This window comes from Chamaea fasciata, unplaced genomic scaffold (assembly GCF_029207755.1).
Source record: "Chamaea fasciata isolate MVZ Bird 193981 ecotype frontalis unplaced genomic scaffold, bChaFas1.0.hap1 SCAF_3, whole genome shotgun sequence".
NCBI lineage: Eukaryota > Metazoa > Chordata > Aves > Passeriformes > Sylviidae > Chamaea > Chamaea fasciata.
The window spans coordinates 6851532-6865116 of NW_027094088.1; the positions used below are offsets into that span (position 1 = coordinate 6851532).

The following is a 13585-nucleotide window of genomic DNA, read 5'->3' on the forward strand; positions in this document are numbered from 1 at the left end:
GTGCAGTGACATAGAAACACTGAGAAATTGGCTGATTTGACCTGAGGTTGAAATGAGCAGAATGCCACAGGGTAAATGAGGGGCTTTGGGAAAGAGGCGTTTTTGTTGGTCTAGTCCATGAGTACATATCTTTCCATGATTAAGGCATGGATTTTAATAGTGATTAAAAGACTTAGAAGTCTTTCCCATCTCAAAAAAAAAAAAATACCAGACACCTTGAAAATCCATGATAACGAGTTGAATCCTATTGATCACCAGGCTTTTCATTGTAAAGCTCACACAGGCATGCACTGAAAATGATACTTCCGTACTTTCACTGAACTGAAAGAATAGTCTGGAAAAACCTATGTGGTCACAGGTGATTAATTTCTATCAGTACATTACTTGTGTGCAGAAGAGCTTAGCAGAATGGTAAAAGACTCCAAATGTGAGCTGACTTTGTTTATTCAGGGTTTGTAGGTCCTTTTTGTTGCTACCAGAGGGTCAGTGTTTAAAATCATCATTAGTGGCGTATGTGTGAACATTTTCCAAGGTGTTATTTTATTGTTCCCAAATTGAAATGCTCAAATCATAATTAGGAGCAGAGGGAGGAGCGGGGATCATGGGAAATGGGGTCCCTCATTAGACAGGTGAACCAGCCTAGTATTGACCTGCATGTTGTCCATCCCCGTGGCAAAACAAAAACCCTTGCATCTAAGGAAGTAATGAGTTCTCCCTCTAGGTAACAGCAGTGACTTAATAAATAAATAAAAGACAGGACCACAGGAGTCACCTGCCTGTGGTTTGAGGTGCTCTGCAGGCAGCTGTCCCCTGCTTCTTGGGTGTCTCCCATTTGTCTCCATCCCATCCATCCAGAATGATACTCTGGGAGTTATGAAAGTATTTAGGAATATTATTTGTGCAAAATCAAACAGGATTTCTTCTTTTCTCACAGTCGTGTGTCAGGCCTGACCTGAAACCAGTGTGGCTTTTAAAAGTCTTGCCATGAACTTCATTGTCTTCTCATTCAGTTCACTCTGCTTTTCCAGGTATAGCTTCTGGTTTTATCTCCTGAAAAATAGGGGAGTGCTCTTTGTATTTTCAGTTAAAAATAGAGATAAATTCTTCTTTAAAATGTAAGCCTGCAGTCAGGGACATGCTTCTTTTTTTTTTTTGCAAAAGAAGCTCATGCTCTGATTGCAGCCAGCAGCAGAGGGTCCCTACCAGGAAGCTCAGAACCATCCTTAAACAGAAAGGCAACACTAAACTATTGCTGTTGCTGTTGCTTATTAAAGAAAAAAAGCCCAAGCATTTTTCGTCGTTTTTAATAGTTTTATTAAATATAGTAAATCAATTAAATGTCTATTAGGTGTATAGATGCACGGCTATGTGTTGTATCCTTCCACTTGCCTCAGGAGCAGGAACTTGCACCAGTGTGAGCTGAAGGAGAGCCAACATCGTTTTTACCTCTCGCTCCCAGAGGATCTCTCAGCGATTTGTGCTGCCATCAGTCCATCCCAGACATTTGCTTTCTCCTGGAGATTGAGTTTCAGCCCAGCTCACATTTGTCTGGAGCGCTGGCTCTGCAGGCTGCCTTGACACATTAATTTAATTTGTGCTTCTCAATTCATACTCTCTCATTTACGATCAAATATCGGGAAAGGTTACAATTAATCAGAGCGGGGGAACAGAAGCCGCCAAAGCTAATGATGTATTACTGCATTTGGGTTGCTCTGGAGGGGAATAATTGAGGTCCTTGTGTTACAGAAAACTATTATTAGTAAGTAAAAATTATCAAAAGAAAGCGACCTGCACCCATCTCCCTGTTTTGCAATCTGTGTCTCTGTCAGGTTTGTTAAAAACGAAGCGTTTCATTAACGCTCCTGCCTGTTACCAGGTTTTTTGGCTGCGTGGCTGACTTGGGAGAAAATGTGCCTTTTCACAGGACCTTTTCACGGCCCTTGCTGCTGCCCCCCACTCTGGGCTCACAGACCATACTCAGCATGCATGAAGGCAATTTTTACATGCTAATAACATGCCCAATCCAGAAGGGGAAAGGGCTCTGCTGCTGCTTGCTCAGCTGAGGAGCCACAGGGAATCCCTGCAGAAAATACAGGCTCACAGGCTTCGCCCAGTGTGCACTTCCTAATTGAAAACGAACTAATTGCTGGTTGTTTAAAAGCAAACACGTTGCTGGGCTGAGGCAGACACTGAATGCAGCGACCCTCCTGAGGGAATATTTTCAGCCCAGCCGGCAGTGAGGTGTGTGCAGGAAACCCTTGCAGGCTTGCCAGGGTGGCTCAGGGTCATGGTGAACACACAGGATTTCCTGGGACACTTTAGCTGGCTGCTGAAATACCACAATGGAAAAAATGGAGCTTACATAGCTATAGTACAGAGTCATTTTAATGTAAAAATTCCCATCTCACTTCATTATTCTGGGTGCTAACTTTGTGAGGTTATTGTATGTTTTTATGTGTGGCAGAATTTCACAGGCCTTTGCTCGGGGTTATATGGGGACATATGGGGTGGCAAGGGCTGTTGTCACTGCTTAAGGGATGCACTTAGGACTCTTTGGTAGTTTTCAAGATTACAAGACATGAAAGATCTTTCCAACTTTTGTAGTCTTCTAAAAGAGCAGCTGTTTGGAGGGGGAGCAAAAATTGGCTCAGACTTCTTTATTGGGCACAGAAAATGGGGCAAAGTTAAACAGAGTTCACTCGTATTTTGTAGGTTGACTGAAATACTCTTAGGATATGATAAAAGATACAGAATATCATTAACCTTAGGACTGAAGTAATCTTTTTTTTTTTGTTTGTTTTATTCCTACTGCCTTGGATCTAACTTGCTGTAAATGCAAAAAAAATGTTCTTTGAGGGCAGTGACATAAATCTGGGCTTTCAGCTTTTCGGTTCATCAGTCTCGGAGCGTCCCCTGATCTCACATACGGGAGAGGGACACCTCATGGAAACCCCCAGGATGGGGGCAAACTTTTGAGAGTGAGCAAGCCTGTGACCTCTGTGTGAGCAATGGGGTGGGAGCTGGCAGGGCTTTAACTTTTTGTGGGCAAGCTGTTGCTGGAAATCCTGTCCTGAGCACAAAACACTGTGGGAGAGTCTGAATGGGCTCCCCTGGCATCCAGGATAGTACTGCCACCCTCTTGCTCCAGTGTGGGACTGGAGGATGCTTCTTGCTGGAAAAAACCCCTTCATGTGTGACTGGGAGGCAGCACAATTGAGAGTGCAGTATTTGTGCTTGTAAATGTGAGGTCTGGAGAAGGCAGTCCTTTAGTGACAGCAAACAGTGAACATTTTTTATGACATTTTTATGACAGTGGATTTGTTTGCTGGTCCACGTCACACACCTTGCATGGGCATCATCTCAGGAAATTTCCTCTCTGGGGATCTGATCTGTCCGTGAAGGACATGGTTGAAATTTGGACCAGCCTGGGAGCCCGTGGCACTGTGATGCTCAGTGAATTATTTCTGTGCACAGAAAGGAGTGCAATGCAAAGGAGCCACGTCTGGCATGGATCTAGCAGGCAGGGTGTGCTGATTAGCATGTAATTCGATTTGTTAGGCACTACAGTAAACAGCATTAAGGGCAAAAGCGGTGGTTGCTCCTGATGGCACCCTCTCAGCATTACCTGGTGCCTGCAGCAGCTGGGTGGAGCTGTGTTTTGGCTCCTCAGCTGGCACCAGCAGAGCTGGCGCTGCTCCTTTCCTGGGCAGAGACAAAGAATAAGACAAATCCTGCAGTTATAGAAGGGTTTGGGTAACTATCTACAGAGCACAGCTCATACATTTCTCCCTCTATCCCTGTTCCTTCCCCGTTCCCCGGGACCAGCACTGCTGTGGGTGACTCAGGAGAAGAGGTGGTGCAATAGTCAGATTTTTCCCCCAGTACTGGGTTTTCCTCTAGTAAGTGTCACATCCGTATTTTTCCCACCATGGCTTTGGTTAAGGAACTCTGTTATCTCCAACTCTTGTGCCACGGTTGGGCTGTGGGTTGAGGAGCCCTGGGCATGGCAGCCTGGAACTGAGCAGGCTCAACTCCTGGCTCTCCCAGGTAAGGGCAGACTTGCTTTAGGTGTCGTGCTGTCCTGCTTACTGAGTTCACTGTTGGCTGTCCCTAAAGGACTGCCTTCTCCACACCTCCCATTTACACGCACAAAATGAACGTGCTGCGTCATTTCAGCATCAGAGTGAGTAAAGTTTTTTCTGTAGAAAAGGCCTACAGTGATGACTCCTGTTTTCCCCCCAAAACCAAGCCCACTGCCATCAACAGTAGCTGTTGTTAGCACGGGCTCCCCCAGCCCCCTTGCATCAAGTGTCACCTTGTGCCATGTGCCATTGGAATCAACCAGACTATCCCGTGGCAAAGCACATGCAAAGAGAGGGCAGACATCCTGCCTGTGCTCATCCCACCAAAATAGCAACAAATTACACGTACAATACCTCTCATTTCCTCTCCTCCTGTGGGGGTGAGCGCCGGAGGAGCTGCCCAGAGAGGTGGCATTTGCTGAGAGCCCTGGCACAATCAGGGCTATGCTGGAAGCTGTCGGGAAGAATTAAGTTAAGGGTGAGTGCTCTGGTGTGGGGATGGCACAGAGGCAGCTCTGCAGAGCTGCCCTGCAGCCTCCCACCTCCCTGTGCCTCTGATAAAGGCTGCCCTGTTGTCTGTGGGATGTTTTCTGAAGTAATCCCATTAGGAAATTAGGAGTTCTTAATGACTGTGAGAGGATTGCTGTTTTGTGTGAATGAGTAAGTGCCTGAATGAATCTCATACATTTTGTGCTCTTGATACAAATTTCATAAGTTTCCTGCCACACACGCATTAGCCAGCATCCTGGAAAGCTCCCTCATTTCTTCAGAGCACTTGGGTTATTCCTAAAATGGCTTTAGATGTCTTGGAGAATATGTATTCATGTACTCGAGATGTTCGCTGCTTCCCCACCTGATTAAAGAAGTCCTTTGTTTTTTGCATCATATCAGTGGAGCTATGGGAAAAATCAAATCATCTCTCCTTTTTTGGGGTATGAGGACCAAGCAGATCAGTGGGGACTGAATCAGGACACTTACAAGCCCTGAGCATAAGGTTTCACAGACTTGGCTGCCTCAAACCCTCATCCTCAGACAGCTGAGGGAAACAGGCAGCATCATTTCCATTCTCTGCGAGAAATGAGGGGAAATGAAGATTCCTTGTGACTGCTGTGGCTGCTGTCCCTCTTTGGAGGGACTGTGCTGAGGGGAGCTTGGCTTGACTTTGTGGTGAAATGGAGGTAACTTGCCGGCTGGCTGAGTGAACGTTCTGTTCATTTTAAAAAGCAGTGTGCACTGTGCCAGCTGATGTGCTTTTAGCTCTCCGATGTTGTTTGGAGCTCTGGAGGACTTCAGGCATCCAGCGGCTGCGTTGGGATTGCAAGTCCTGCGGGAAACCCTGGCATTGATCAGAGGAAAAAATACATGTCTAGAGCTGATGGTTTCAAATGTTACTGCAATAGTCTCATGGATTCCCGTCCCCGAGGGTGGATGAAATCAATGCAATGCCATTGATCTGCAGCCGGCTGCGATTTGTGGAGCCCTGTGGATGAGCCCTGCTTGGGAGCTACTCCCTGAACTGCCTGTTCTGTTTGAGCCTGGAAAATGGATAATCTCTGAACAGAGACCAGCCATGATGCTGTGTCTGGGAGTGCCACAAGGTGCCCAAACGCACCAAAGAAAAATAAAACAATTATGATGCTGGAAAAAGAAAAAAGCCACACATCAAAGTGATTGTAGGAGGTTTTGGGAGAGGAAGGTGAGGGAGATACCCAAGCTAACAGTGCTGGAGAGAGCCTGTCAAAAGAGCAGGAGATTTTGGGAAGTAGGGTGGAAAGCCAGAGAGAGGTGTGTGAAAGATGAGACCCATGAAGAGAGGCCAGCAGGAACAAGTCTGCTCTGTCTAAAAGAAATATGTACAAAGGAGACAATCACCTACAAATGCACAGGGGGGGACTTACAAAGCAGCCAGCAATCAATTTTCAAATAATGGACTTGATCTTTAGATAAACTAGTAAAAGGCAATGAGGGTGGAATAAATGCCAGATTTATCACCGCATCTTTTCTCAGCTGCAGCAGTAACACAACTGTATTTTCTTCTCTGAGCTTCTCCTCTCCACCTCCTGAATGAAAGTCAGGGCAGCACCTTTACAGGTGCTTTACAGGCTGGCAGCTGTGTAAAACCTCTTCTGTCACCTCTTCTGTGATAGAAGAGGTTTTACACAGCTGCCAGCCTCCTCACCCTGCTGCTATTTCAGACAGATGCTGCTCAAGTGCTTAGCCAGCCCTGCTTGAAATGGCCCAGAGAGCAAGGTGGGACTGTTCTGAGACGGCACAGAGTAGAGAGAGAACTTTTCCAGGACAGGACAGTATGTCACTGAAAAGCAACAGGACTTCTGTCTGTTTCCCTTGGACCAGGAATTTATCCTTGCCTTGCACAGCAGATTTCTGGAGTCCTCCAGAAAGTCAGTTCTGAACTTGCTTCAGTAGAACTGTTAGGCTGCACTTTGTTTTAAGGTGGGACCCACCAGCCCCAAGGGTTAATGCAGGTTGCAAGTGTACTGTATTTTATAATAGCCATACTGTATGGCTATTTCCTGTGCCAGTAGAAGGAGCAAATACCTTTATCCCTCAGTTTGCAGCTCATGCCTCCTCCCACCTTGCCAAGGAAACTTCTCTTGCCCCAGCTGGAGAAGCTGATTTATCACCGTTATCTGATCTATCAGGCTTTTTTTAAGCAGGACCCTTCACAAATACAGGTGAAGACCAGGTTAGAATTAGATCTGAGCTCTCTGTTTTCATCGCTGAAATGGGACAGGAATAATCCCCCTTTGAGTGCTGCTGTGTGAGCCCTAGATCTGACCACGGCAGAGCCAGGCTTTCATCTGGGATGGACTGACTTTGCTCCAGGATCTGGGGTATATATTTAGGATGCAAAGCTGTGCCTGCATTTGCTCCCCTTGTATCAGCACACAGCTCACCACTTGTCCCAAGTGCTGTCCTTGGAGCAAAGCCATCCAGTGCTGCTGGCATTGCTCTAAGCTTGGAGTTTCCATGGGGTGCAACTTACAGCATGAGCAGAGAGGGGGGTACAAGGTAGCCCCTGGGGCTTTCTTTCCTGGCAGTTTCCTTGTTTCATTAGGTATTATGAACATATGTAATTTTGGGTTAATTTCTTAAAATCTTCTCCCAGAAAGGTCAGATAAGTGCTTGCCTCGCATAGATCTCAGTGTGCGGAGTGAAGTTCGGGGAGGGAGCTGGCTGATGACATCTAAAATTCCCTGTGAAGCAGACAGAATGACTGAGGGTTACAACAGAGTGTAAACTTGTGTCTTCTTTTTCTTTTCTTTCCCGTCTCCCTCCGACTTCTCCAGATCTTTCCACCATGTTCGGGAAGAAGAAGAAAAGGCTGGAAATTTCCGGGCCCTCCAACTTCGAGCACCGTGTCCACACTGGCTTCGACCACCGGGAGCAGAAGTTCACGGGGCTGCCCCAGCAGTGGCACAGTTTGCTGGCGGACACAGCCAACCGGCCGAAGCCCATGGTGGATCCCTCATGCATCACTCCCATCCAGCTGGCTCCCATGAAGGTACAGTGCTGAGTCCCTTGGGGTCCCTCACCCTGCCTTTAATTGCCTGTCACCTTAACGAAGCAATGCCAGCAGCGTGTGGGTGTTACGCACCAGCTGTCCTGGGAGGCAGGCACGGCTGGGAGGGAGCTGCAAATCCAAACATTTAACGGCAGAGCTGCAAGGAGAAAAGGAATTCTGTGTATAGAACTTGTGGGAGTGTCTCAGAAGAGCGTGAGTCACGGGTCTGGCCAAGCCATCGCGCTCCTGGGCTGCAGAAGAAAAAGCCACAAGTCCCAGTGGAGGCCCAAAAATGCTGCTCCTTTGCAGCATAAAGCTCTTTGATAATTAATTTAAGAACAGTGCTTTAGGCAAAGGCAGTTTGGAGCAAGGGAGAGAGGGAAAAGTACACCAAAGGAAAGAAATTAAATTGCTTGTTCAGCCGGGCAAGGAGCTCAGGGAGGGATCTCATTGCCACCCGCCGTGGCCTGCAGGGGTAGGACGTGGTGATGAAGCTGAGCTCCTCACTGGGTTGGAGAATGAGGGGAAACAGCCCCAGGTCCTGGCTTGGGAGGCTCAGGCTGGAAACCTGGGAAGAAAACTTGGCTCAGAGGGTAGAGCAGCATTGGACAGGGAGCCATCAGGATTCCAGGCTCAGGATTCTGATAGACCAGTTGACCCTGATTCTGCAGTTTCTCTGGGATGGCACATCCTGACATCTAAGTGAATCACACCTGTGTCATGGTGGAAGCCTAGACCCTGCCAGCCACATACCCCTCTCTGCCATGCAGCTGCAGAATACATTTAGGATTTCATTTTCATGTGGATTTTTCTGCAGCAAGGGAAAATCAGATAATCCTGAGAGCGTGGACCCTGTAGTTATATTTGCTAAGTGCTCTTTTCTAAATTTACATTTGCTGCCTGCTCCGGAAGGGCACTCATCACTTGCTGATCAGGTCTGCTGGGTGCTGCTGTAGGACAATGGGGATAAAACCAAGGTCTTCTTATTTTTTTGCTGTAATAAAATGTCTTGCTGATAATAGTGGCCCAGAATAATGAGGAAAAAGGTAGGTAATCTTTTTCCTGCTGGTGGAGGAGAGCAACTTTGTTCCACAGCCCTTCTAAACACCAAAAATATCTCTGGATGTTTTGACATGAATACGTGAAGATGTTTTAAAATGGAAAAAAAAAGGGAGTTTATTATCTTTCAGAAATACCCTCTCTTTCCTACAGTTCTGGAGCTATAAATCCCTCAGCTTAAAAAGTTTTAAATTGCATTACTTTTCTCAGCAGTATAAAGATCATATGACTCTGGGTCTTGGCCTGCAAATGGACATGTACAGAGCTGGGTTCATGTCCCCCTGAAATAACACACGGTGAAGGATCAAGCCCCAAATGGGAAATTGCTGCGTTTTGAAGTAGAGAAAATCACTGTTGGTTCTTTCCAAGAAGTTGTAAATTCTTGCTTTTCTGTCTGTGCATCGGGGTCTACAAATGTGCACGTGCCAGGGATGTACTCTTCAACTCAACTGTCCAGTGCCAGGAAGGGCTGGGGCCAGGAGCCAAAATGTGCCTCCCAATCCAAGCTCATTCTTCCCATGTAGCCTCGGGCCATTGTGGTCCTCGATGCCACCTGCATCCCACAACATCTTCCCAGAATGTGTGTCCCAGGGACAGGATGCCTGCAGCCTGCTGCCCTCATGGGGCTGAGCTGCAGAGACCACCCCAGGAAGGAGTTTCTGTGCAGGTAGAAAAGGTGAATTTGGAAGGAGATTACCCGGACTGCAGTTGATTGCATGCCCAGAGGTACAGGGAGGTGCGGAAATGGGGTTAAGACTGAGGGAGTCAAGAAATTGTGCCTCTATCACCCTGTTTCTTTTCCTCTCTGAGACTCAGCTAATTGAAATGGGCCTCCATAACAGTGCTAGAAAGTTTTAATAGCAGCTACAAGGCATTGGCTATCAACTGAGAACTGGCTTTTAACTCTGTTGCAAGATACCGCTTTACTGTATATTTGTTAAGAATTAACATGCTTTGTTTTGATACAGCTTAACTTACAGAGAGAAGCTGAGTTGCAGTCACTTTAAAATTTAGAATATTTAATGTTGCTAAACTAGTCCAGCATAAACATTTAATTTAGACAAATGTTTAATGTGTGCACTTGCAGCAGTACTTTTAGTGTTTAAAGGGTAGTTGACACTGAGGATTTCATAACTTTGCTGACAACTGTAGATTTAAAATGCCCTTGCACTACCATGAAGTTAGGAACCGAAGGTTCCAGATCTTGGTATTGTTTAGAACTTGTCTCTTTTCCACTACTTGTCTCTTTTCCACTCAACAGCTGATAGTTCACTGAATGCATTGACACGTAGCAGAAGATTCACAGTTGTGCCCTGAGTCACAGTATTGAGTCAGGCTGAGGCATTTGGCCAGTGTTCATGCTGCGATTTCAGGTCATACAGCAGCTCTGTAACTCTGCTCTTATGTGCTCCTAAATTTCTTTTCCATTTAGTTCCTTCAGTATTGACTGTCTTTGTGGCGTGAGGCAGAAGTGTTCCTCCTAATTGGTGCTGCTTCGTGACTGAAGAGTAGCACAGATCAGAGAGACAGACTTTGACGGCACCATTTCTTGGTTTTGAGACAGAACTGGTGCTTGCTTGCTTTAGGCTTCACCCAGAGCTGAGGCAGAGGAAGGGAAAGACTTCTTTTGAGTTCTGTAGGTTTTGCAGCTTTCTCAGTCAGTGGTGTTTGCTTGTTTCTCAGCCTGCAAAGCAGATCTGATGGTGCATAGTGTATCCCTTCGGGTAAAACCAATAAATGATAAATACTCTCCCTGCTCCATCTCTCTCCAAAGGCAGCAGCAGCAGTGACGATGATGAGGCAGCACCCTGGGCTCTCAAATATCCTGGGGGATGTCATCCCCCTGCCTCTGTGCTGGCTGGGATGAAAGGCTCACAGTGCTTTGGCACGTGGGTGTCATGGAAAGATCAGCCTTTGAATCCAAACCTGAGCTGACTGTACAAATTCATTCATTTCAAAAACAACGAGAGACAATAATGGGATTCCCCTTCTCAGTGTGGCTGACCCAGATACCAGCAGAGGATTGTGTATTTCAGGTGCAAGCACAAGTATAGCACAGGAGAAAACTTCATGAAAAATAGAACAGCAGTGATCTTGGTAGGTTTGAGGGGTAGAGACAAGGAGGGGGTGAAAAAAGGCTGATTTTTCACTGAAAACATCCCTGCATAAAAAATGTGAACAGTATGTGTCTGGCTGTACTTAAAATAGGCTTCATAAAGTCTGACGTCCTGATGCCAGGCCTCTTGGTCCTCTTGCTTCCGTACTTTGTAGTTGTTCCATGTGTACCTGGAGCTCGTGGTTTGCTGTTTGTTCTCAGCACACAATACGCTTGGCTTATTTTTGCCTTTATGCTACCAGAAGCTCCAGTTTGTTACCACCCTTTGATTTTTGGAAAGCTTCAGAATCAATAACTAAGTAAATGCATCTCCACTCCATTCAAAATACCAGGAAAACAGACACCAGAACCTTTATTCTGGGGATTTTCTGCCAAAAGAGCTCATCTTTGGCTTTGTAAAGATGCTCCATTAACATTCTTGAATGCCTGCTGCTGTCAGTGGGAGCAGGAAGGCACTGAAGACTTGTTAAAATCCCTTCCCATGTTTCCTAGTGCAGGGAACAGCTGAGCATCCTCACTTCTGTCAAGTTACTGGAGGGAAAAACGCCATTTGTTCCTGCAAAAATACCATGCTGGGGTTATTCTTTAGTTGTCTGTGCTGCTTCATGCATCAAGCCTCCATTGCTCTGTTTTTGTTGGTGCTTTGGGTGGTTTCATCCATCCACACCTTCAGCAAGGTCAAGGTTCCCAACTTGAGAGTGACACAGTGCTGAGTTTGTCCTTGAGAAAGGAGGGAGGCAGCTGTCAGTGTCTGGGTGGCTAAATATGTAGAGACTTCAAGAAAACTGAATCCTACCTGCTGGGACCTCCACATGACCTTCTCCTTTCTTCTGCAGTAAATCCAGCTGTGCTCATGTGGAGAAATTTCACTTTTCCTGTATTTTCTCCCCCATTTCCTTCCCTTGAAGCACAGGTGTAAGGGGATGAGGGCTCTGGCTGCCCCGTGGTGTCTGCCGTGCCCTGAGCGTTAGCCCAGAGGGGTGATGCAGAGGGGTCAGTGTTGAGCAGAGTGAGCTCCTCAGCTTGACATCGATGCTGCATTGTCAGGAAAATGGCAGGAGCCTCTTCGGTGCCCTGGGGGCTGCGCTGCCTTCAGGCTAGAGGAAACATTGTCCTTTCCATCCCTTCCCCAAAGTGCCCCTGGATGCCCCACGTCTGAGCTGAGGTGCACATTAACTTGAGATGCGCGTGGACTGTGCCATTAACCCGTGGCAGTTCATTTACCTGGAGTTCTGCAGAGCAGAGAATTTCTGTAGGGGACAGACAGGGTTGTCAGCTTCTCTCCCAGTCTTTCATCCTCTTATTTCAGTGGTCTAATCTATATGTTTTGTCTTAAAATTTTAGCTTTTCTCACTTTTGTCTCAATCCTTGACCCCAATCCTGGTGAGTCAGCTTTAATTTTTAAAACTTTTCAAAGTTTCTACTGATGCATTTTAGCCTCTCTCCTACAAAGAGAAAAAAAAATTCAGAAACTGAGTTATTGGTTGCGGCCCTTTCAATAACTCTGACATGAAAATCAAAGCTTAATTTACTCTGCATGAAGACAGAAGAGAAAAAGCAAGTATTTCTCTTCCCCATCCTGTTTGCCTCTTAAAATTTTCTCAACAACGGCATCCATGCCTTGTTTAAAGTGACATTTTTTCCCTACATTTGCCTGCATCCTTGCTTAGATGGAGGATACTGTGCACAGTGATGCTGAGTGGTCGAAGACCTCCAAGAGGAGATGAATGAGGCCCCTTGTCTGCGCTTGAACAGTCAGAAATATCCACGTTTTGTTAGAAAACCCCCATCCCTCTCCTCCCCGTGTGGAATTGCACAGGGGAAAAATGCCTCACCAGGAAAAGGAGGATTTAGAAATAAAGAGCTGTTTCAGAGGCGTGGGAGCAGATGGACAAAGCAGTGTAGTCCTGACCTCTCTTCCTCACCCTCCCAAATTTTTACTTCTTGACAGCTCCTGCCAGGACAGGACCTGGAAGGCTGCTGACATCTCGTGGGCCTTCCTTGTAACCACATCATGAAAAGTCACACTTGGTTCTTAATTCCATGTTTTGCAATGGCACGTTTGGTCTGGTGCTTGCTCAGCTGGGAGAGGGTGCAGGGGCTGTCACCAAAAAGGGCAGGAGCCAGCAGCTTGCAGCACAGCACATCCCGGGTGGAAGGAAAATGTTTTGCCACCAAGCATGGTTGAGCAGCCAGGGGGGACTGTGGGATCTCAGCCTTTGGAAAGGAGAGGGCAAAATTTGATGGAAAATGCCCTGTAGCCTGATTTCCATTCGGATTTCGATTCGGATTTCGATGTTAGCCCTGCTCTGGAGGCAGGAGTCCCTTCCACCAGAGCTCTTCTGTGTATATCTCCATCTGCAAGTGATTATTGTTAAATTTGCAATTATCCTGTAAGACAGCCCCACTTCCAATTTATTTTGATCACCGAACAGGAATGCATTTGCTGCTACGTGCTCCTGGAAGAAAATACCGCCACACATTTAAGTGAAAGCTTTTCTTCCAAAGGGATCATGCTTCACCCTTGAGTGCCATTTGTTTTACTGTGTCTGTAAGTGACAGTGCTCCTTCAGTTACCTCTGTTCCCCCCATACAGATATGATACAAATATGCCATCTAGTGTCCATGTCTAACTTGGTGTGAGAAGAGCCAAGTTGACAATTCTGTGTAATCTTGCAGGAATTTAATCGCTTTACAAATAGAAATGAGCCACTGTACGAATCAGTGCAAGAAGTACACAGCTCAGAAGTTTTTTTAGAATTTTATCACTAGGTTAATATGTTCTCTTGTGTTCTGCATTGT

The 13585-nt window shown here is 46.4% G+C and overlaps 1 protein-coding gene across 1 annotated transcript in view; it reads left to right on the forward strand.

Annotated features, from left to right (window-relative positions):
- The window catches only part of PAK5 (p21 (RAC1) activated kinase 5), an 86096-nt gene that overhangs the window by 40431 nt on the left and 32080 nt on the right, over positions 1–13585 (forward strand). Inside the window, exon 3 of the mRNA XM_066177838.1 lies at positions 7394–7608. Within this exon, the coding sequence (XP_066033935.1) occupies positions 7405–7608 (204 nt within the window). The 5' untranslated portion in view covers positions 7394–7404. The remainder of the gene's footprint in view (positions 1–7393; positions 7609–13585) is intronic.